The following is a 23,220-nucleotide window of genomic DNA, read 5'->3' on the forward strand; positions in this document are numbered from 1 at the left end:
AATGAGAGGAAGACAAAAGACGTTCTTGAAGAAAGCCACCTTTTGATCTAATTTAACTTTAGAATTGAGGTCAAAACTCATTTCAAGAGCAAGTCACCATGACACTTGAAGCAAACTCAACTATTTAATATCAAGTTTAGACGGCCTTTGGATCCAAACTATCTCTAAACCTGTTTCAAGATCAAGTCTCGACGATTCTTGAATCTGAATCATATTAAATTCTCAAGCAAACATTTAGCCTTCAAGTTCAAGTCTCAATGACCCTTGAAGCAAAATACATCCTGTCGATATCAATTCTAGATGACCTTTAAATCGAAACTTCATCAAAGAGAAGAATCAAATGAGTTTCTTCGTATTTAAGAAATTTCCAAAGATTTTAAATTTCTTTTTGAAGTTATTAATAAAATTTGGAATCAAATTTTAAAGTAAACTTTTAGCTTAAATTTTTTATGTACAAATTTTTGGCACACTTGGTGGGACAATTTTTGTCTTTCATTTATTCTCTTGAAAAGTTAAAGCTCAAAGTTACAATGGACACAGAAAATCATCATCAACAAACCAGCTCACAAGCTCGCTCAAGTTAATTATGCAGGTCAGTCGACTTCATCATCAAGCACCAATGCCCATTCTCATCCTTATTGCACTACATAGAAGACGAAAGCTTTTTTAAAGTTATTCAAATAAACTTATTCAATGCTTAGTGACAATCCTATTGGAATCTAATACCCTCAATGTAGTGATTATATTTATATAATTGTAATTTTTCGAACACATTAGTTTAATAAAAATCCATCACCATTATAATCTTTTGTATGTTGTCTCAACAGCTTTTGCACATAAGGAAAAATGAAAGCAAATATTAACTCACTGGTTATTTAATGTTTAACTAATATCAAAAGGCATTACATGATCGGATTGGGAGATGCATTATCTTGGGTATTAAAGTGGATAACTCCCAGAAGATAAATATATAGATGTGACTGACTGCACTGACAATTCATCGAATAAAACCCAAGTAGAATAGATCCTAGATTTTTTATGAATTTAGGGTTTGTTTGTTTGCATGCAAAATATTTTCCATAATATATTTTCATTGTCTTATGTGTTTGTTTAATGGAAAATTGTAATAGCCCGATTCTGGGCCTAGTCGAAATAGTAGTTTTGAGACCACAAATCCAGAGTCGGAGAAATTATTTTGGAATTATTTATGTGTTATGGCATAATTATATGAGTGCATGAAAATTTTGGTGGATTAATTTTAGCAATTGCATGCTTAATTGTGAAAAAAGATTAAATCGCATAAAGTGCAAAAGTCCTATTCTGATAGCTAAGAGTGTCAAATAGCTAGAGAACCAAAATTGAGGGTCTTTAAAGGGATAATAGACCTTAAAATAGTGGTGGCCGGCCATAAGGACAAAAGGGATGAGAAAGTCAAAGTTAGGTGGCCTAAATTGATTAAAATAAAACCTAAGAAAAAGGCTATCATCTTTTTGTTTTGCTCCTTCTTCTCCACCGATTTTCCTCCAAGAAAATGGCCATGGAAGCTTGAAAATTTTCAGCAACTTAAAGCCTTTGCAAGTAAGTGACTTTGAGGGCTTTTATTGAATATTTTTGTACTTTTGAGATCCTTGTAACATGAGCTTTCTAACAATGGTACTATTTTCAAAATGGTTAAAATTATAGGGTTTTGTCATGATAGTAGGCATGTTGATTTATGAAATTTTATGGAATAATATGAGTTATGGTTGTGAAATAAATAACTTTTGTGAAGTAGTTTTCATGGACACCCTAGCTAGGGACCATTTTGCATAAGTCGTAAAATAGTTGATAAATGTGTGAAATAATGGGAATTGCGGGCTGATCCTAGTATGAAAATTATTCGGCTAGGCTTTATTAATGAGAAAATGTGATAAAAATCAAATTTTGAACCTAGGGGTAAAATGGTCATTTTGTGAAAGTCTAGAGGCAAAATAATCATTTTGCCCAATCATGAATTTTCGAGTGCCTAGATTAATATATTGATGAAACGAATAAATTTCTATCATTTTAGATCAAGAATTACAAAATCCGGGCCTAGACCGGGGAAAAGCAAAACAAGTAGACTAAGCCGAACTAGTCGTTTACATTTTGTATACCGAGGTAAGTTGTATGTAAATAATACAACTACATTGTTATTATATGTGTTTGAATTGATATAACATAAATTGCTTGTTTGTGGAAGTGATTATGTATGATGATAATTGAGATAATAGAACTCCCGGGTGAACCTTAGGAACAAATCGGTTATTCATGCCAAGACATTTGGGTTATTTGTGTGCTAGTGTAAGACATGTCTAGGACATGCATCGACCACATTATGAGAGCCAGTGTAAGACCATGTCTGGGACATGGCGTCGGCATTGAGACGAAAGCTAGTGTAAGACATATTTGGGACATGCATCGGCCTCGAGATGTAAGCAGTGTAAGACATGTCTGGGACATGCATCGGCTACGAGATGTATCAATGTAAGACCATGTCTGGGACATGACATCGGCACGGATATGTGAGAGCTAGTGTAAGACCATGTCTGGGATATGGCGTCGGCCTCAATTTCGATAGTCAGCGTAAGACTATGTCTAGGACATGGCATCGACATTATACCCTATGTTTGAGGCTTAGTGAATATCCGATAGCATTCCAAATGGTTCAACAGTGAGAGTTACAGTTTAAGTTAAACGAGAAAGGTATAACCATGTTGTGAGTGGTACAGGTACCTATTTGAAATGTATGAGATGTGAACTCAATAGATGCTATGTGAATTGTGTTGGATAGTGATAAGTAAGTTGTACTTACGTCTATTTATGGTATTCATGAATAAGTTATGAAAGGTTATGAGCATATTGCTTTATGATAAGTAGTTGTTATTTATTTTCATGCAACTTACTAAGTTTTATGCTTACCCTATTTCCTTTCCATTTTCTTATAGTGCCGCCTAATTAGCTCGAGGATCATCGGACGTCGAAGGCATAAATCACACTATCATCTGAAGCATTTGGTATAGTTAGTTCTTTTACTTTAATTATGGTATGCATATGAACTTTTGATTTTTGTGTTAGTGTCACATTGTTTTGGGGCCAAATATCTTAGCTTGTTTTAGTATTTTACTCATTTTGTATAAGGCCATGGAAAAATGGCTAATATTGAAAGTTATTATATTAATACAAGAAGACCTTTCATGAATGAGTAATTTGTTGATTGCTTAAGTATATGTGGAATGTGTAGAGACCTTAAATGTGGTTGCTGGATTGAGAAATCAAGTTATGTTAATCTTTAGTATGTGAATGTTGTTATATTGTGTTTTAGGGTGGCAAAAGACTTGGTATGTGACAGCCCTATTCTGACATTAGTCGGGAAGTGGTTTCGGGACCGCTAAACCGAGTCGCAGAAAAAAAAATTGAATATAATATTTTATGTCTAAAATATGTGATCATGCATGTGTGAAATTTGAATGCTTTGATTTTTGTCAATTTGAATGTGTTTCTAAATAAAAAGGACTTATGTGAGAAGCTTTAAATATATGTGTGGCTTATTTTAAGTGATTAATTATTGAATGATGCAAATAAGTGGGTTTGCATGTCAAATTGCCACTTTTAATGTTAGTGGCCGGCCATGATGGTTTTGGTGAGCAAAATAAGCATATTTTATATGTATAATAATGAATTTATATTTTTTAAGTAGTTTATTGATATATTTATTATTATATAGTTATTGATAAAAATAAAATAAGAATGGGGGAAGAAAACAAGAACTCATCTTTGTTTTTTCACCTAGCCGAATTTCATAAAAAGAAGAAGAGTGAATGATGGTTTTGGGGACCATTCGGTCAATTGGAGGCAAATTTGAAAGTAATTTGATGTGGTTTTGTAAATTGTTGATGAATTTGTGTTTCTCTTTTTTTTTTCTAGCGAAACCCACTTGATAAATTTAATTTTTATGAGGCATTTTAGATTCAGCCTTAGTGAAAATGAGTGAGGAAATTTGAGTTGAGGATAGAAGATAGTAAACCAATGTTCAATGGACAATTTGATACCAAAATTCATATGTTTATGAGCTTGTTTTTGAAAAGTATGTTACATGTGAGTGATTAGTTCATGAAGAGATTTTCGGTTATGTTGTTTTGTATGAGTAATGGATTGCTGAGTTCATGCTATTATGAATAAAATTAAGAGAGGCTTGAGATAATTAAATAAGCATGTTGGTGGTAAGATGAGCATTCGGTTTTTATCATGGAAGCATAGGGAGCTAGTTAAAAGTTGAATTTTTAGAAAAGTTAAATGTGTGTGTGCTTGTGCTAGTGCCGAATGTGCCTAGGGTGATTTAGCATTGAGTTTGGTGTTATATGAATTGAGTTTTATGGTTTTGGATTTTTAAGTGTTGTTAAATACTTTGAATAATATATATAAGTGGCTTTGATATGTGAAATTCGGCCAAGTGGTTATAAGCATGATTTTAGAAATTCAATGATATTCGGCTGATTTGAATAATTCATGGCACCCCAAGCAAATTAGTTTTAGATGTTAATAAATATTGAAATTATTTAAGCATATTACCGAATGTGATTTTAGTTAATGATTCGGTTATGAGTGCTGATTTGTTTTATAATTAGCCAAATGTGTATATGTATACTATGAGGTGGTTTAGCTTAAAGAAAATTAAGGTGCTCCGAAGGTGATTGTCGTGGATAGTTTAAGTAATGAAATTTAATTTCTGTTATGTAAAGTGATGACATTGCTGTTTGCAAATTTGAAGTTAAAAATTGTTGATTGAGCATCAAGAGCTTATGGGGACAAACTCGGATCGAGGAAAAAAAAACGAAGGTAGTCGTGTAGTTGATATAGCCGTACGATAACTTTTGAGGTAAGCTCTTAAACGATTAAGTTGAATTTATGTGTGTAAAGATTAAATGAATATAGAATAAAGTTTTAGTATATGTGATATATAAATATATATACTTTCGAATGATTAGTAATGTTCATAATATGAGCCGAAAATGGCTAACTTACTCGATTGAATTGTGCATGGAAATGAGGTATATGCTAAAAGAGTTTTAGAGAATGATATATGATCTCTGTGTTTCGGCTAAGTAATGGTAAATAGAATGAGTATGAATTTAGTGAGGACTTTGTGTGATAGCCAAATGTCTTATGAACTAATATGTGTGAATGATATTTTGAATACATAATATAAGATGGAATAACTGAAAGTATCATGAGTTAAGACTCGAATAAATTACTATGAAGTTCTTGTAAATGCCGAATAGTGATTACATTTGGCTATGAAATTATGCTTCAAATTCTTGAATGTATTTGAAATCAATATAAGGAAATGGTATTTTAATAAATTATGTGATGAAATTACAGAATAAATTCTGAGATGAATTGTGGATTAATGTTAACAAGTAAGTGAAACTACTAATGTGATTAGGAAATTGAAGAAGGGAAATTGAGATCTTAGTGAGTTCTTAAGTGTTTGAACTTTTGGAAATTTAAGAGTAAATTGTAATAGATCTGCTTGGGACAGCAACAATAGCGTGATTTTAGAAAATCACCATAAATTGTTGGAGTTGAGTGAGAGGCTAAAAAAAATTATGTAATTAAAGCTTAATGACTCTAGTTTCAAATGAAATCAACGAGAACATATTTTGAATTCTTTACAATAAGAAATTTGATTCGAAGTGAAGAGTGGTTAGATTAGTCAAACAGTGAAATAGGGAAAACTTTAAGAAAAATCTGGTATTGATTGGCCAAACCAAAAATTCTGAAAATTTTATGGATGAAAGATATATGAGTCTATTTTTAGGGAAAATTTACAGCACTTGATTTGGAGTTTCGTAGCTCCAGTTACAAATAATTTAATGATTGTTGCTCAGGAAGATAGCTTGTAGTGAATTTGTGATTATGTTGTAAACATTGATAAAACTGTTTGAGTTGCTTATAAGATATTGATTAAAACTATATGTGAATTTTGAATTGTGACGTTAGGAAATGATATATAAGTGATTTTGATATGATGAAATTGATGTACAAGATATGCATATGTGGTGAGGCCGAAATGGCTAATATTAAATATGTGCAAGTTATCTGAAGGGCCTTTATGAAAATGTGTGCTATCTTATTTGTATAGTGAGGCTGAATGGTTACTTAGAAATGTAATATGGCTGAGTGGTTATTTAAATGAAAGCAAAGTATATGATGTATTAGCAAGTGATGATAAAAGCATTATCTTATATATGTGCTTGTGTATGTGATGCGACCGAATGGGCAAGTGTGAAATGTACATATGTTTATGTGTATATAATGGGGTCGAATGACCAATTGTGAAAAGTGGGTATTATTAGATATTTGATGAGGCCAAAGATAGTAAAAAGTATATAAAATAAATTGTGCTGAGATTGTATCTGGGCTTAAAGACCCGCAGGCTATATGCTGGAATTATATCCGGGTTAAATCCTGCAGGCTTCGTGCTGGTATTATATCCGGGTTAAATCCCGCAGTCCTAGTGCTGGTATTATATATGAGTTTAAAGTCTCGTAGGCTTCGTGCTGGTGTTATGTTTGGGTTTTATACCTCGCAGGCCAAGTGTTAGTGAAATTGATAAAGTATATGACTACAAGATCCTATGCTAAGATGATAAATTGAACTCGTATTACACATTAAGTGATTCAGGTATGTGATATATATATATTATATGTGAGATTGATCTGACGGGAATTAAGAATGTGTAATGAGAAGCATATGAAAAGATGTTGTAAATTCATATGTATATTTGTATATGTGTGCATTCAGTTATTATGCAAAGTTACAAGATAGTTTTTGATATGCTATTCAACTATGAACGTTGAAAGTAAGTGTGGGTAAGAAATGATACACTAGTGAAATTTGAAAGAATTAAAGTTAATCCGGAAGCTTGTAAATACTATGTTTATATGAGTTTGAGTATAAACGGAGTAAAATGATATGTGTTTGTGCATAATCAGCCAAATAGTATTGTACTCAGAAAGTGTTATGTGATTTCGAACATTTGGTTTGTTTTTAAGTTCAACTGTTTAAATTGCTTAAGACTTACTAAGCTTATGAAAGCTTACTTTGAATGTTATGTTTCTCTATTTATTTTTGTAGATTGTTGACTCTTACTATTAGCTCGGGGATCGTCAGCACTTCGTCACACTATCTACTATTGTAGTAATCATGTGATTTGGACTTAGCTTATGGCATGTATAGGATAGACTATAAATAGAATGATATTTTGACTATTGTATATAAGCCATTCGAATATGGCATCTTATGGAAGTTTACTTTTATAAGTTTTAACTTCGATCTTTGTTTGTGTCTATTAGTTATATAAATAAATGATCTTTTATTTAAGAAAAGGTTCAAATTTTACTGTTCTGATCTGATTCCTAATTTCTGATAACGTCTCGTCCTATTCCGGTGACGGTTATGGGATAGGGGTGTTACATGGTAGATAGCCTTATATTGTCCACACAGGTAGACACATGAGCGTGTCTCTAACTCGTGTGTGAGACACGGTCAGACCTACGGGCGTGTTGTTCGATTGTGTGTCCTATGCATGTTAATTTTACAAGTCAGTATGCATGGTAGTAAACACATGGGCAGAGACACGGCCGTGTGTCTTATCCGTATGGAAGACACGGCCTCTGGCCACGGGTGTGTGCCTTGGCCGTGTGCCCCTAATTGGTTGCTAACGTCAGAAACAGAATGTCAAGGTTTTTAGACATGAGCGTGTGTCAGGCCGTGTGAAAACCCCTGTAGGTTTGAATTGAAAAATAAATCTATACGGGCAGGGGGGACATGGGCGTGTCCCTAGATGCTTAGGCCGTGTGTGTCACACGGGCTATCAGCATGACCATGTTCAAGTTCCACATGGGCATGTTGCCCATCCACACGGGCATCTGCCCTGTTTTAAAGGTCATTTTCCTAGTGTTGGTTAAAAGACCCGAGTTGGTCCCGAGTGGTTTCCAAGAGATGTTTTGTGCCTAATAGGCCCATGATAAGAAGTTTTAGATAAAGTTTGAAAAAGTTTTAAATTTTAACGGGCTCGTATGATCCAAATTGTATGTGTGTATGTGATTTGTGAACGGTAATGACTTGTACCCAGAATCGGAGTCAAACTCGGGTTAAGGGTGCTACAAAAATGAATTATCAAATGAATTCATTCTCTAAAAAAAAGGTAAAATCAAGGCTTTTTTAAGGAGAATTCTTACCAAAGCTTTTCCGTAAGATATTTTCTAAATTGATAAGGCTTTTTTCACTATCGAAGAAACAAAAAAGGGAAGCTTTCAAAGCAATAAAGGGGAAGCTCTCTTCACCGTCGAAGAAAACAGTCTCTTATATTCTAATTTTATATATTTTTACAATTTAGTTTCTGAAATCCAAATTTTTACTATTTTACAATCTAATTCCTCAAAAGAAATTTTTCTTGTTCTACAATTCAATCCTAAATCTCATTTTGTACAGTTTAGCAAAACAGTTCGTTTTTTAAAGTTTATAGATTTTATAATTTAGTCCTTACAACTAAAATTGTCAAATTTCCAGAAATAAGTCCTTAATTTTTGAACAGTTAAACTTTCATATTCTATTTCCCAAAATTGTAAATTCTCAAATAATGTAAATTAGTCCTAAAACTCAAGTTTTGAAATATTTACAATTTAACCCCTATAGTTTCAAACTTTACTATTTTATGCTCAACTTTCCAAATTCATATTTCATAATTATATAGTTTAGTTGCTTCATCAATGTTTCAAATCTCACTACTCAAACCCTAAGAATTCGAAATTTTACAAATTTTACAATTTGGTCCTTACTTTGATTTTTATCAAATTAAATCATTTTCAACTTACTCATCCAAATAATATTCAAAATAAATATTTACTCATCCAGAAATCATTTTTCGGAAACTATTTTCAGTGAAACAAATGGAACCTTATTCACTTGTGATTTTTATAGTGCGACTTATTTTAATCCTAAATAAGTGACAAAATACGTAACTTGTATGATTTGATGTATTGATAGTCTATGTTCAATTGACACTCTTCATATATTAACATTAATAATGAGTTGCAATAAATTATTTTTTAAATATTATTTTTTTAAATAGATTACTTTTTTTAAAATATTTTTGTTGATGTATCATTTATTTATCAATTTTAAATTTATCAAATTATCATGGTTGGCATGACATTTATATAGTTAAATAATTTATTATCATTATTTTTTAAAAAAAGTTATCATTACAATTTTAATTGTTCAATATATAATAGTTAACAATTATATAAGTTTTATATATTAATTTTAAGTAACTTTTAATATAATTGTTATTTTTTTCATAACAAATTCCATAGTAAAAAAGTATCTTTTAATTTATATATAAAAAAGATAAAATTTTTAATTTACAGATTAATTTTTTATATTCTAATATAATTTTTCATATAATTTTAAAAGAAATAATATATAAATTATTTATAATATTTTTTCTAAATTAAATTTTTGGCTAACCCAAGCATCTGTTGAAAAATTTTAATTAATAAATTATAAAAATCACTTAAGATTTCTTAAAGGAATATTGAAAAAATATATAATATGTGAAAATAAAATTGCAACACAAATGATTTTTTAAAGCTTTTTAAGTTTATTATCTTTTCATATTTTTGAAAAATTTTACATGTTATTATGTTTAAGATAAATGATTAGTTAAGTAAACTAATATTTGAAAAAAAATTGTCCATTAAATTTAACTTGTATAAAGAAATAAATTATTTAATTATCTTTTAAAACAGAAAAAAGTAAAAAATAGATAAAAGAATGGAGATGCACCACTTGCAGTAAATGTAATATATGGATCTTATTATATTAAATACATATGATATGATATTTGATTTGGTTATCATTTAAATACATTTTTTTTACTTTACAAAATCATATCTAAAATGAGTATTTTATTTTTTAAAAGTATATTTTGACAATAATATTAATTACCTAAATTTTAAATTAAAATTTTTAAAAATAATATTAAATCAACCTTCAATTTCCATCAAAAAGATATTTTTATTATCTGTAGTAAAGTGAATCCAAATAAAGTATTAATCCTAACAAAATCTGAACTTAAAAATTACATCCCAACCATGATTATTTGAATCGGATTAAAAATCGATTGGATATCTTTTCAATGAAAAGCTTCGAAATGATTGGTGTAATTTTTATTTTAATAAATTATTTAATAGATGGATGTAAACCAAACAAACAAATGAATTAACAAATTTCACCAAGGCTCCGTTTGTTTCATTGAAAATGACTTTCGGAAAATGATTTACGGAAAATGATTTACTTTTCTAGAAAAGCTAATATTTTTTCGTGTTTGGATAAATATGTGTAAAATATTTTCTGTTGTTTGGTAGATTTCTTAAAAATATTTCATAAAAGTTGTTTTCAATAAAACAAACATACATTTAAGGTTTTTTTTCATTGTTTAATTGAATTTATTTTTATCTATAATTTTATATTTTACATCGTTTTTGCATATATTAAAAATATTATGTTAAATTCAGATTCATTACAACAGTCATTTTTTTAATTACATGGCTACCAAGTGAATATTTTTTATTTAAAAATGTGACATCAAAAAAATTGACAAAAAAATTTAACGATGTCAATAATTGAACTTGATTTTCAAATTTGAAAAATAAAAGGGCTAAATTCTTTAAAAAAATACAAAGACTAAATTGTAAATCTGTGAAGTGTACATAGACTTATGATATATTTTAATTTTATACTGCAGAACATTTATTATTAATATATTTAATAAATATTTATTATTAAAATATTGAATATTGAATATTGAATATTTTTAATAATATGTGATCAATATTATTTAAAATTATTATTTTAAAATTTTATTATTAAAATAAAATTAAAATATTGAATAATTTTATTAAAATAATAAATTATATTTATTATATTAATAATTTATTATATGATTAAATATAAATAATTAAACATGTATTTTTAATAATATTGAAAATTTTAATATTCTAATAATTTTAAATATTTTTTAAAATAAAAATAAAATTTATTATAATATAATAATATTAAGCTTGATTTAAATTAAATTTTATATAAAAATAAAATTATTTATAGATAATTTTTTTTTCTATAAAATGACCTACCCTTTTTAAAAGAATTTTTTTTACATTAAGCTGTAAATCATCATTTTTCACTAACCAAATTATTTTCTATAAAATAAACAAAAAAAATAAAAAATATTATAAAACCTTTTACATCTAAACAAACTTAGAGTCCGTTTGGAAGCAAGGAAAACATTTTTCGGAAAATGTTTTCCTGGTTTTACCGTGTTTGGAAGCTTGAAAACATTTTCCAAAGGGAAAATGTTTTACTAGACACGGGTAAAATGGCCTTCAATTTGGGGAAAATGTCTTACTGATTTCATTTCTGTAAGGCATTTTCCATCTCCTCTTCATCCAGGTAAGTCTTCTTTTTCTTCCGTTCTTCAACTTTTTCCATCTCCTTCTTTATCCAGGTAAGTCTTCTTCTTCTTCCGTTCTTCAAATCTCTTCCCTTTTTCCTTAGTCCGTTGCATGTCTTCTCTTCTCAAGCAAATTTTACACACCTGCTGTTTCGTTTCCTATCTTCCCCTCTTTCTCAGAATCTCATTCCTCTTCGCAAGGTATGGCATTTTCTTTAATTCTGCTTTTTCATTTTGTTTTGGTGATGGGTTTTGTGATGTGGGGTTGTGGTTTTGGTGCAGGAACTGATATCAGTCGACTGATATCACTGGTGTCAAGAATAAGAAGCAAGGCTTCCCTGGCCTTAGAGGTATGCATCAATGCATGTCATTCATGAACCTTAAAATACTAAAAACTTCTTTGGCATAATTATTTACTGAATTCAGAAGTGCAAATTGATTTGATTCTACTAATTTGTAATTGCTTGATTATATTTTTCCTAAGAAGTGGTTCCTTCACATGATAATTGGAAATCAAAATTTGCAACATAAAAATGCAGTTAAGATGTTAGCATTCTAACACCTAGTGTATTTTTTAACCATTTGATCATGCTGGTTTAGAACTTACTTTTGAATATTTATTTTGTTCCTATGTGATTTTAACGAGTCTTTACCTCTCTTTAAATGTTTTGGGATTTCCTTTAATAAAAATTCACTCCGCTGTTAATTTTTTTACCTCCAATACAATCACTCTTTGACATGGATATAGTTCTTTGCCTGTTTTCAACAAAGTGTTTCCCAACTGCCTGCCTATCTGTCTCTTGTTTTGGCTAATTAGTATTTCTCAAATTTGATATGTCGAACTGCTAATTAATGTTGTTTGATGCCATTTTCTTTGATATGATATTTATTGGTCTTTATTGAGGTGTATTAGTTCATTTCAACTCTAGTTTTATACCTCACTTGGTTAACAGTCGGGGGGTTGTAGATTTATGTTTTATGCACCTCTCTTTGTTCATTTTGTCATCTAATGGGATTTAATCCTTTCATTAATTATGACATCTATTCTGCTTCCTAATTTAAGGAGATTGGATCGATTGACTTGAAAAATTAATTTTGGATTGATACGTGATATTCGCGACAGGTTTTAAAAATTTATAATTAAACGTTCTTGAAACTAACTATTATCACGATGAAGGCAAGTGTACCTATCGAACAGTAATACAGCTTTAGCAAGACCGGATTGTCGAACCTAAGGGAACCAAGAGTACTAGTAATTACTTTTTTTTATTATCTAGCCTAAAAATTAAGGGATTTGTTTATCTAAACTAATTAACTAAACTAAGGGTGCACAGAGAGAAAATTGGGGAAAAGCTTTTGGGAAAAAGCTTTTGGGAAAACTCGATTGATTAAGACAATACCCAAGGAAAAATCCACCTAGACTTCACTTGTTATTTAACTCTGAATCAGATGATTTATTCATTTGACTTGATCCGTAGAAATCCCTAAGTTATATTATTATTTCTCTCGAGACTATTAATGTCTAACCCTAGGTTGATTAATTGAAATCTATTTCTAATTAACACCCTAATGTTGCACTAACTCGATCTATGGACTCCTTTATTAGGTTTTACCTTAATCCGGCCAAATCTTGTCACCCTATCTCTAGGCGTGCAATCAACTCCGTTTAATTACGACAAATTTACTCTTAAACAGAGACTTTTGCTCCTCTGAATAAGCGCATTAAATTGAATCAATATCTTGGAATATTAAAATAAGAATTAAGAACACATAATTAAGAACAAGTCAAATATTTATCATATAATTCAGATAATAATAACAAGATCCGTCTTAGGTTTCATTCCCCTTAGGTATTTAGGGGGTTTAGTTCATAATTATGAAAGAAAACATCTTAAAAGAATAAAGATAACAAAACATAAAGAAAACCCAAAACTCCTGAAGGAAATTGAAGGGAGATCTTCAGTCCTGACGATGAATCCGGGTTCTGAAATGGATCAATTGGCTTTCCTTGAGTAATTCCTGCCTCCTACTCCGTGTGTTTCTTCTAAGTGCCTCCTCGGGTGTTTAAATAGGCTTTAGAATGCCTAAGAGCCCTCAAAAGTGGGATTTTCCGAATAGGACTATACTTGGGCCCGACAGGGACACGTGCGTGTGACACGCCCGTGTGCGATTGCTTTAGATCATGGTCAAGGCTGTTAAATAGGCACGGGCATGTGGTCTACCTGTGTGAGGAAGTCTAAGCCGTGTTGATTTTCCATGTTAGCCCGTTTTCTCTGTTTTTGGCCCGTTTCTCGCTCTTTTTACTCTCCTATACTCATTTAAGTATAAAACATGAAATTAAAGGATTAGGAGCATCGAATTCACCAATTCTAATGAGAAATCATCCATAATTGTGCTAAGCATGAGATAAAAATATGTATAAATTACGGTTTATCATGGATATCTCTAAATATCCTAGACTTTATGAGGATATTATTGATGCTACTTTTGTTGCTACTTTTGGGGATTGTATTATGATTGATCTCAATGTTAGCAAGTCCAAAAAATCTTTAGAGTCAAGACTTATAGAAGAATTAAATATAGAATGAGTTTCGACATTTATTATATTCAAGACTTCTCTTCCTTGTTAGATGATTTTCGCAGTTTCACAATTACTAATGAAAGTTGAAATTGATTTGATGTTTGATTGTAGGGGAAACCAGTTGAAATTTTACACACTGCTGTTATCTTTCTCTCTTTCTCAGGATCTCATTCCTCTTCGCAAGGTATGGCATCTTCTTTAATGTAATCTGGTGCCACGTTTTGTTTGCAAATGTGCTTGATTCTTGTGCTTGTTATTTTTGGAAATGTCTGCCCAAACCTTAACAAGTCAGGGTTTTAGTGTGGATGCTATTTCAATGTTAGGAAATGGTTATCTCTATCTTCTTTGAAGTTGCCTATGCTTCATATCAATTTTGATACTTGAACACTATAAAGATAATATGCAAGTATGTCAATTATAGCTTCTGTAATTACAATATCATTTCAGATTTTTATTTTAGGTTTATGTTTGAGCCAAATTTCATGAAATACATGATAAGTTATTGTCTTTTGTGGAGTTCAATACATTGTCATTTTTAGGTAAGTCTCTGCAAGTAGTAGAGAAAGTTTTTTTTAGGCATTTTTAGATAGTTTTTTTTCAAGGATAAATGGAAGACCAATACAAAATGTCGAAAACCATAGAAGCCAAATATAACAAAATGTCTATAGGAAATAAAAAATAAGTTTGGATGATCAAATTAATCAAATGCCAAAGCTTCCTCAAACACTCGTGCAACACTTATGCATCATCTTTTTTGTTTCTTATTCTTCTTCTTCTACCTATATAATATGTATTTTATAACTAATAAATACAATTGTATTGCATGTTCTGTTTCAAGCATTCCTTCATTCATACAACCTTGAGTATGAGTCTTATCGCTTTGTTGTTTCTTTTTGGCTTTATAATTTTAGAACTAATGTTTATTTTATTTTATAATAAACATAAAAATTAAATTATCATTGCAGCCATAGTAACAGATTTGGACTATAGTGTGGAGTTGGGTAAAACTTTTATTTTAAAATATAATTAAGTAATACATATATACCTTGAGCCATTCACCTTGACTCATTCATTCTTTTTCATTATACAAATATGGTTACATCTGATTTTTTGGATTATATATATGACATTGCCAACAAGTACATACTATAACTTTGGTTACTTGAGTAGCTGGGAAAAGCTGGCTGAAGAGGTTACCTTCACCCTCAAAATTGTAGCAGTTTGGTTTCAGTAAAGAACTGTAGAAGGACATTGTTCCATGGATACCTGTTAGTTAGCTTCTTACAATGTTTAGTTTAGATAAGTCATCTGGATGCGGGTTTTGGTGACCGAACAATTCAATCACTTCTTCTGTTGCTTGTAAATTATATATATGTCATGATATGCTTGTAAAAGTAATCCAAGAAAATCAGTACCATAGTTGTCTATTTCTCCAAGTTTCGCTATTTCAAGAATCACATTAATCAATCAATTTCTCAGAACCAATGCAAACCATTAACCACTACATCCATCACCCAAAAAGAAAGGGAAAAAAAAGGAACTTGATAGATTTATCCACATAGTACTCTGTTACCAAAATGAATAATATAATTTAAAAGAAGGTGTAGGAGGATGCGTCTAGAGGGTGGATAAGGTATGTAAGCACCAGTGCCACAAGCATCAGAATGTAAGCAATCCCTTGGTCAATTGAAGTTCCTGCCCAAAATCAAATGGATATAAGTAATTAATTATTTAATGCATTTGATTTTGGGGGAAAAAGCCTACTGTATTTATTTTAACTGTGAGAAAAACAATGCCTTTAATGAAAAATGAGAACCGTTTCAGAGTGAAAAGAAAAAAAAAGAGAGAGTAGATTTTGGCAATGCCTGAATACTGTTATAAGGAAGGCAGTATTGAAAAGAGCTAAAGGTCCAAAAATAGCATGTTAAAGAAATAGATTAATTACCATCACTTGTAGGAGAAGGAGCTGGTGCAGCAGACTGAGCTTCAACTTTGGGTGAGACAGTAGCAAAAACAATAGCAAAGATGGTTACAACTCTCATAAAAACCCTGAAAGAAATGACTGCCATGTTTTCAAAACTAATAAATTCCTACAGAAACCCTTTCTAAAATTATCAGCAGGGAGCAATATGAAAGAGAGTATTGAAGAAAAACATAAAGTTGAAAACGTCAAGGACTAATGCAGAAGAGAGAAAACTTGGGTTTAAATAAAGAGGTTGAGATTGTATTATAGGGAGTTAAAAATGAGTTTGTATTTTATTTTTGTAATTTGTAATCAGAACCACAACAATTGTGTTCCAATACATTTTCAGTCATAATCTTCATCATTTCAGCAAATTCACTTTGTTTTCTCACATTTTTTTTGTGATGAATATGTCTTAAATTATGCCCTTTTTTTGTTATTATTTAAGTTGGGGTTGGTTAGTTAACTTCATTCCCTTTAATCATGGTAACTTTAGTCATGGTAACTTTAGTCATTGCTTGAGAAACTTTCATATATGTATGTATGCATTTTAGTCATGGTAACTTTAGTCATATATGTGATCTATGAAAAGTTTGCATCTTTTTTGTAGTGATCAAATATTTGTCTAGCATTATTTTGTGTAGATGGATCATAATCAATATCAAAATGCAATTGTCAGAGTCGTGGCTTCAGTTTTAGCTTTTGGGGATCTCTGGATTAAAAAATTAAAAACAGGAAGGAAATTGATTCTCACCCTCGGGTGAATCGAGATTATGAAAGAGAAAATTATATTAATAGTATTTTATATAGTGGTGACCAACATTGTATTGATGTGATAAGGATGAGACCAATAGCCTTTTTTAATTTGTGTGATATTCTTAGTAGGAATAATTTATTACAATCAACTAAATCGGTGAATATTAGGGAGCAAGTAGTTATATTTTTACATATAATTGGTCATAATGTAAGGTTTCGAGTGATTGGATCTAGATATTATAGATCAACTGAGACAATTCACCGTTAGTTTAGGGTTGTATTGAAAGCTATTTTGAAATTATATAAGATAGTTATTAGATTACCTAATGAGTCAACTCTTAGTGAAATCAGAAACAATCCAAGGTTTTATCCTTATTTTAAAGATTGTATTGGAGCATTAGATGGAACTTATGTTCGTGCATCCATTCCACTTAGCATTCAAGGAAGATTTCGTAGCCGTAAAAGGGGGACGACACAAAATGTATTGGCTGCCATTACATTTGATTTGAAATTTTCCTATGTTCTAGCTGGTTGGGAAGGTAGTGCACATGATTCTCGTATTTTAAGTGATGCATTTTCACGCCCAAGAGGATTAAGAATTCCGGAAGGTAAAAATTATAAAACATTAAATACCAAATAGTTCTAGTAAGCTTATAATTTATTAGTAATAACTATGTTTTGTCAAATTGTAGGTAAATATTATCTTGCTAATGCTAGATATGGCATTCGAAATGGATATATTACCCTATATCGTGGTGTTCGATATCATTTAAAAGAGTTTAGTGCTCAGGGGCTTGAAAATGCAAAGGAACTCTTTAGTCTTCGTCATTCATCATTACGAATCACTATTGAACGTGTTTTTGGGATTTTGAAGAAATAGTTTCATGTATTAGATGCTGAACCATTTTGGAATTTTTAAACTCAAGTAGATATAATTTTAGCTTGTTGCATCATTCATAATCATATTATGAGAGTTGATCCTAGTGATTTACTTAATCAAGGATTATACGAGGAGCCTGAGTCTGATTTGGTAATATTAACTCTTACGGAGCGAGAAGAAAGAGAAGAAGCAAGAGAATGGTCTGTTGAGAGAGATGAAATTGCACAAGCTATGTGGACTGATTATATGGCTAAAAATATTATGTAGGTTTAGGGCTTAAGGTTGTTGTTTCTATGTTATGTATGTTTTAGTATTAAAATCATTATTTTTTTATTAATGTTGGTTGGATAATGATATTGAAATTTTAGTTTGTTGGATTCTGAAATTATTATGTCTTGAATTTGTTACATATTGATTATGTTTCAAGCTTGTTAGATATTGAATTTATTATGTTTTAAGCTTGTTAGATATTGAAATAATTGACAATAACAATTATTAATGTATAATGGGTAAGGGCAACAAAGAAGGGACCTCCAAGCAATTCAGGTGGACAAAACCGATGGAACATATTTGTCTTGAAATTCTAGCAGAGGAGACCCAGAAAGGAAATAAGCCTTCTAATACTTTCAAAGCAGTTTCTATTAATCGAGTTGTCGAAGCTATTTTTGAAAAATTTCAAGTCCAATGCGATGCAAAACATGTGGAAAATCATTTGAGGACTGTAAAAAAACAATGGCAGATTATATGCACAATTCGGGGTGAAAGTGGTTTTGGATGGGATGATAACATGAAAATGATCACATGTGATAGAGCGACATATGATGCAACAGTAACGGTAATATATGTATATATATGTTAAGTATATTTCAATTATTTTTTACTTGTTATTCTAATTGTGTATAATATCCAACAGGTACACAAGAAGTATGAACCATTTTTGAATAAAAGCATTGATCATTATGATGAAATGGCTTTGGTTGTTGGCAAAGATATGGCAACAGGGAGTTTTGCCAGAACATTTGCTGACATAGATTTGGATGATGATAACTAAGATTCAGTGCCTATAGACTGCAACAATGAAGAGACTAAAGAGGTAAGAACAAATGTATCTTCATCTGGCACATCCGAACGTAAAAGAAAAAAGGCTTAAGAAAGTGTCGTTGATGAACAAATTAAATTTGTGGGTGAACAACTTAGCAAAATTGCTAATGCTTTGGAACAATTTACTGCGGATAAGACACCACATTTTTACGAAGAAGTGACGTCAATGGAGGTAGAAGGATTTGATGATGACTTCCTGTGTTTTATGTTTGATTATCTAGTGAGTCATTAATCTGAGGCAAAAGCTTTTTTAGTTAAAAGTAAGAAGCATAGAAAAATTTGACTTCAAAAATTTTCTCAAGGTTAAAGATATTGATACTTTTAATGTGGTGTAATATTAGTTATGCACTTGGATAATGTTGTCGTTATCATGTAGTGTACTACTAATTATGCATTTAGATAATATTATTAATTTCTAGTATTAATTGTGGTTTGAAAACTAATTTATAATTATTCAATCATTGCTTTTTATTTTTTTATAACACAATTATAAATAATTTATTTGACTTTGGTTGTTTTTAATTTATTTATGACGGTTAATATTCTAGTTTAATAATTGAGCATTATTATATATTTAAAATGATTTATTTATTTATAAATAAATCATTGTAATATATGTAAAAATAATTTAAAATATAAATTTATTAACATATATATAATAAACTCAATCAAACAATGAAAATATAATAAATTCTTAAATATATAAATTTCTTAAAACAACTTTTCAAAAAAATATTTTCTAAAAATCTGTCAAATAACAGAAAATATATTTACACACCTTGATCCAAACACCAAAAATATAAATTATTTTCAAAAAAGTAATTATTTTTCAAAAAATATTTTATTATTGCTTTCCTTTCGTACCAAACGAATTTAATGAATAAAACAAATTAAAATTTAATCACTGAAGAGGAAAATAAAAATCATTAGGATATGTTTGGTTCAGTGTATTACCTAATACAATACAGGCCGAATACGCGCGTATTACATGACGCCTCTAATCCGGCGTTTGGTTCGCTGTAATAGGCATTACGGGCGTAAACCAATCCCGACCTAATCCCCTTTTTCGCTGCTTTTGTAATCCCTTCCCATATCCCTGTAATACCTATTACGTCCGCCTTCCGTCCCCTGCTCTCTGTTTTACCCTCCCTCCCTACCCGACCCTCTCCTATTCTGTCCTCAAAATTTCTCCTTCCATCTCCCACCATTTTTGTTTATTATTCTGTCCTCATCGTTTCTTCAGTCTCTGTCTCCTCCCATTTCCTCCCAACCCTATCTGCAACTCTCTACTGCTCTTCAATATTTTCACAAAATTGGAAATACCTGATAGCTGAATCCAGTGAATCCTTTGAAAGTGAAGCGTTTTTCGGGTCATCACCTCTAATCCAATATCGAGTGAGTTTTATTTCGGACCGAAATTAATCTGCCAATTCTTTTGTTCGACAATCTTTTATCAAATATTTTTGCATGGTTATGAATCTTTAGTCTTCAGTAGTTTCTGTTGAAATTGCTATTTTATTTTATGAAATTGTTGCTGATTTCATTGGAATTATTGTATAATTGCACTTGTGGCTTTTTATTCTTCAGTAGTTTAATGCTGATTTCATGGTTATGAATCTTTTACTCTTCTGTAGTTTTGGTTAACGAAAGTTTTTCAGGGTAATGTACTTACTATTGATGCTCAATTGTATGAATCTTGCATAGGTTATATGACAATTGCTTATGGATTTAATAGTGTTTTCATTTTGTACAGGTATTATACTTGTAGTAAGACAATGCCTGGTTCACTCGGTTTCGAAGAACAGGATGCTAAAACCTTTGCTTCCTGGATATGATTTTCAGTGATCATTTCCCTTGTTTTAATTGAACCTAAAGCTTAATCAAGTTGGTTCGTGCGATAATTGTTTTGTATGCAGGGTATTGATTATTTGAAGTATGATAACTGTCACCATGATGGATCAAAGCCAATTGAAAAGTGGTGTAGTTGTCTTCTTTGTTTTGATTTGCAGCCATATTATATGCTTATATATTGCTTTAATTTTTCGTGTAGATATCCTGTTATGTCTAAAGCTTTGAAGAAGGCTGGCCGCCCCATATTCTTTTCTCTGTGTGAATGGTACTGTCTAAATCACAGTTTGATTTAAGCTTTTAATTTAAGTAACGATTTTCTGATTCTTTTTTTTTTTTTTTTACTTTGCCATGTGTTTGATTTTTTGTTTCTTAGGGGAGAAATGCACCCTGCTGAATGGGGTTTCCATGTAGGAAATAGCTGGAGGACAACTCGTGACATAACTGATACATGGGAAAGGTAAAGATTTGTTAACGTATTTGGAGGATGTTAGAGTCGGCCTAGAGTATAACTTACGATATTTTGTTGCCTGGCAGTATGATTTCGAGAGCTGATCAAAATGAATTGTATGCTCAATATGCAAGGCCCGGTGGTTGGAATGGTTAGAGTTTTCTTCTAGTTCTGCAATTTTTTTTGAACCATATTAAATGTTTTGTGATTACAATTCTTGTTATATCGATAGATCCGGACATGCTTGAGATCGGGAATGGAGGGATGACGAAAGATGAATATATAGTACATTTCAGCTTATGGGCTATTTCCAAGGTATTACAATTGATATTCACCTTTTTTATGCTTGTTGATATGCATGATGTTGCATATCTGGTCTGAAAAACATGAATGCTATTGCAGGCTCCTCTTCTTCTCGGCTGCGACATAAGGAATATGACACAAGAGACTATAGAGATCATTTCAAACAAAGAGGTCATTGCTGTTAACCAAGGTACATAATTAGAAGTACAGTTCTTCAAAAACGCTTTAATGCATCAATAGTTATCGAACTTTTTTAACTTAATGCGATCTTCTGCATTAGATTCTTATGGTATTCAAGCTAGGAAGGCTAGGATGCACGGTGATGAAGAGGTGAAACCTATGCAACAACCCCTTTTGCTTAACCATATGATCATATAACATGCTCGGATTGGGTCACTTTCTTTTTTTTTTTTGGATTAGCATTTTGGAATTAGGAATTAGTTCTTTAATAATATTTGATGAAGAAAGCTTTCCTCTTTAATGTAGTTGGATTAGCACTTGTAATTAGTTTCTTAATAATATGAATGAAGTAAGCTTTTTTACTCCAATGTCAGATGTGGTTGCTGTACTCTTGCAGATTTTTTTCATATTTATTCATTAGATTCAAGTCATTGAAGATGATAAAAACAGAAATGAATTGGACTTAATTACTACAAATCCAGGTCTCCAAATTGTATTATATATTGTTAAAAGATTTGTTACTCTGCTATTTTAAAGCTTATCCACAATTATGAACCTCCACATTTATAGAAAGGGATTTTTTGGTCAAATTTTGCATAAAACAACTGCAGAGTGCAGGAATTTTGGACCATCTCATATATTTTATTTGCTTGAATAGTAAAAATATAATAATTTTTTGCCTGCAGTCCTTTGGTGGCTCAAACCATTGCTCAAAAGTCATTTTTCTTTGATAGTCCATGAAGACCTTGTCCAGATTGAAATTCCGAGAGTACTTGAATTACCTTATTGAATCAGGAACTTAATTCAATTGATTCATGAACCAAGATCACCCCGTAATTAAGTTTCCACTAAAGGGAGCTTTCATTTATGGGGACTAATCTTTGAATAGGACAAAAAGTTGAAAACCCAAGTTATTATTACTATTATGATCATGAACCCTAATTTCAAGATTGAAAACCGATGATCAGCGGTATGATGCATTGAGTAAAATTCCCGACCATCCAACTCAAATGATCGTTTTCTTTAGTTTACCTTCAATTGCCCGATTGGAATGGGTTAGGAGATTTCTTTCTTACCATTAAATATCAATGTTCAAACTTTTTGATGTTGTAAAACTATATAACATATGGATTTTAATGTACAATTTCATTTTCATCTAACCTTTTCTTAATATAAGTTAATTATGTTTATGCATAATATAATTCTCAAGTTATATATTGATTTTAGTAAATTCATATAAGAACATTTTATTATTAAGAATTTTATGAAATTATATATCACTATATAATTATATTTAATATTAATTATTTTAAATTGTATAAATTCATATAAGAAAATTTTTACTATCAAGAATTTTATGAAATTATATATTATTATTAAATTATATGTAATAATTATTATTTTAAATTATACAAATTCATAAACTATAATCATATTAGTTATAATAATTTTAAATTTTATTAAATCATATATTTAATTAAATCATATTAGTTATAATCATATATTATGATTTGAGTAAATTCATATAAGAATATTAATTATTAAGAATTTTATTAAATTATATATTTTAATTATATTATATTTAATAATAATTATGTTATTTTATATTTTACAGTAT

The 23,220-nt window shown here is 30.4% G+C and overlaps 2 protein-coding genes and 1 long non-coding RNA gene across 3 annotated transcripts; 2 read left to right on the forward strand and 1 right to left on the reverse strand.

The window, feature by feature from the left end:
- The first annotated feature begins 1,484 nt into the window (after positions 1 to 1,484).
- Positions 1,485 to 7,215, forward strand: LOC121208174 (uncharacterized). Its single transcript, XR_005903125.1, has 4 exons — positions 1,485 to 1,578; positions 2,967 to 3,035; positions 4,790 to 4,897; positions 7,159 to 7,215. It is a non-coding gene; the product is annotated as an uncharacterized lncRNA (long non-coding RNA).
- An 8,229-nt stretch (positions 7,216 to 15,444) lies between these two features.
- Positions 15,445 to 16,269, reverse strand: LOC107896102 (arabinogalactan protein 20). The gene is made up of 2 exons (XM_016821241.2): positions 16,066 to 16,269; positions 15,445 to 15,815 (listed from the first exon to the last, which is right to left on the reverse strand). Exons 1-2 carry the CDS (start codon positions 16,187 to 16,189, stop codon positions 15,712 to 15,714), a joined length of 228 nt encoding a protein of 75 aa, XP_016676730.1. The 5' UTR covers positions 16,190 to 16,269; the 3' UTR covers positions 15,445 to 15,711.
- A 3,754-nt stretch (positions 16,270 to 20,023) lies between these two features.
- On the forward strand, positions 20,024 to 21,970 carry LOC121208175 (alpha-galactosidase 1). Its single transcript, XM_041078686.1, has 7 exons — positions 20,024 to 20,649; positions 20,737 to 20,936; positions 21,045 to 21,128; positions 21,206 to 21,270; positions 21,352 to 21,434; positions 21,522 to 21,612; positions 21,703 to 21,970. Exons 1-7 carry the CDS (start codon positions 20,530 to 20,532, stop codon positions 21,798 to 21,800), a joined length of 741 nt encoding a protein of 246 aa, XP_040934620.1. The 5' UTR covers positions 20,024 to 20,529; the 3' UTR covers positions 21,801 to 21,970.
- The last annotated feature ends 1,250 nt before the right edge of the window (positions 21,971 to 23,220 follow it).

Source organism: Gossypium hirsutum, chromosome A10 (assembly GCF_007990345.1).
Source record: "Gossypium hirsutum isolate 1008001.06 chromosome A10, Gossypium_hirsutum_v2.1, whole genome shotgun sequence".
Classification (NCBI taxonomy): domain Eukaryota; kingdom Viridiplantae; phylum Streptophyta; class Magnoliopsida; order Malvales; family Malvaceae; genus Gossypium; species Gossypium hirsutum.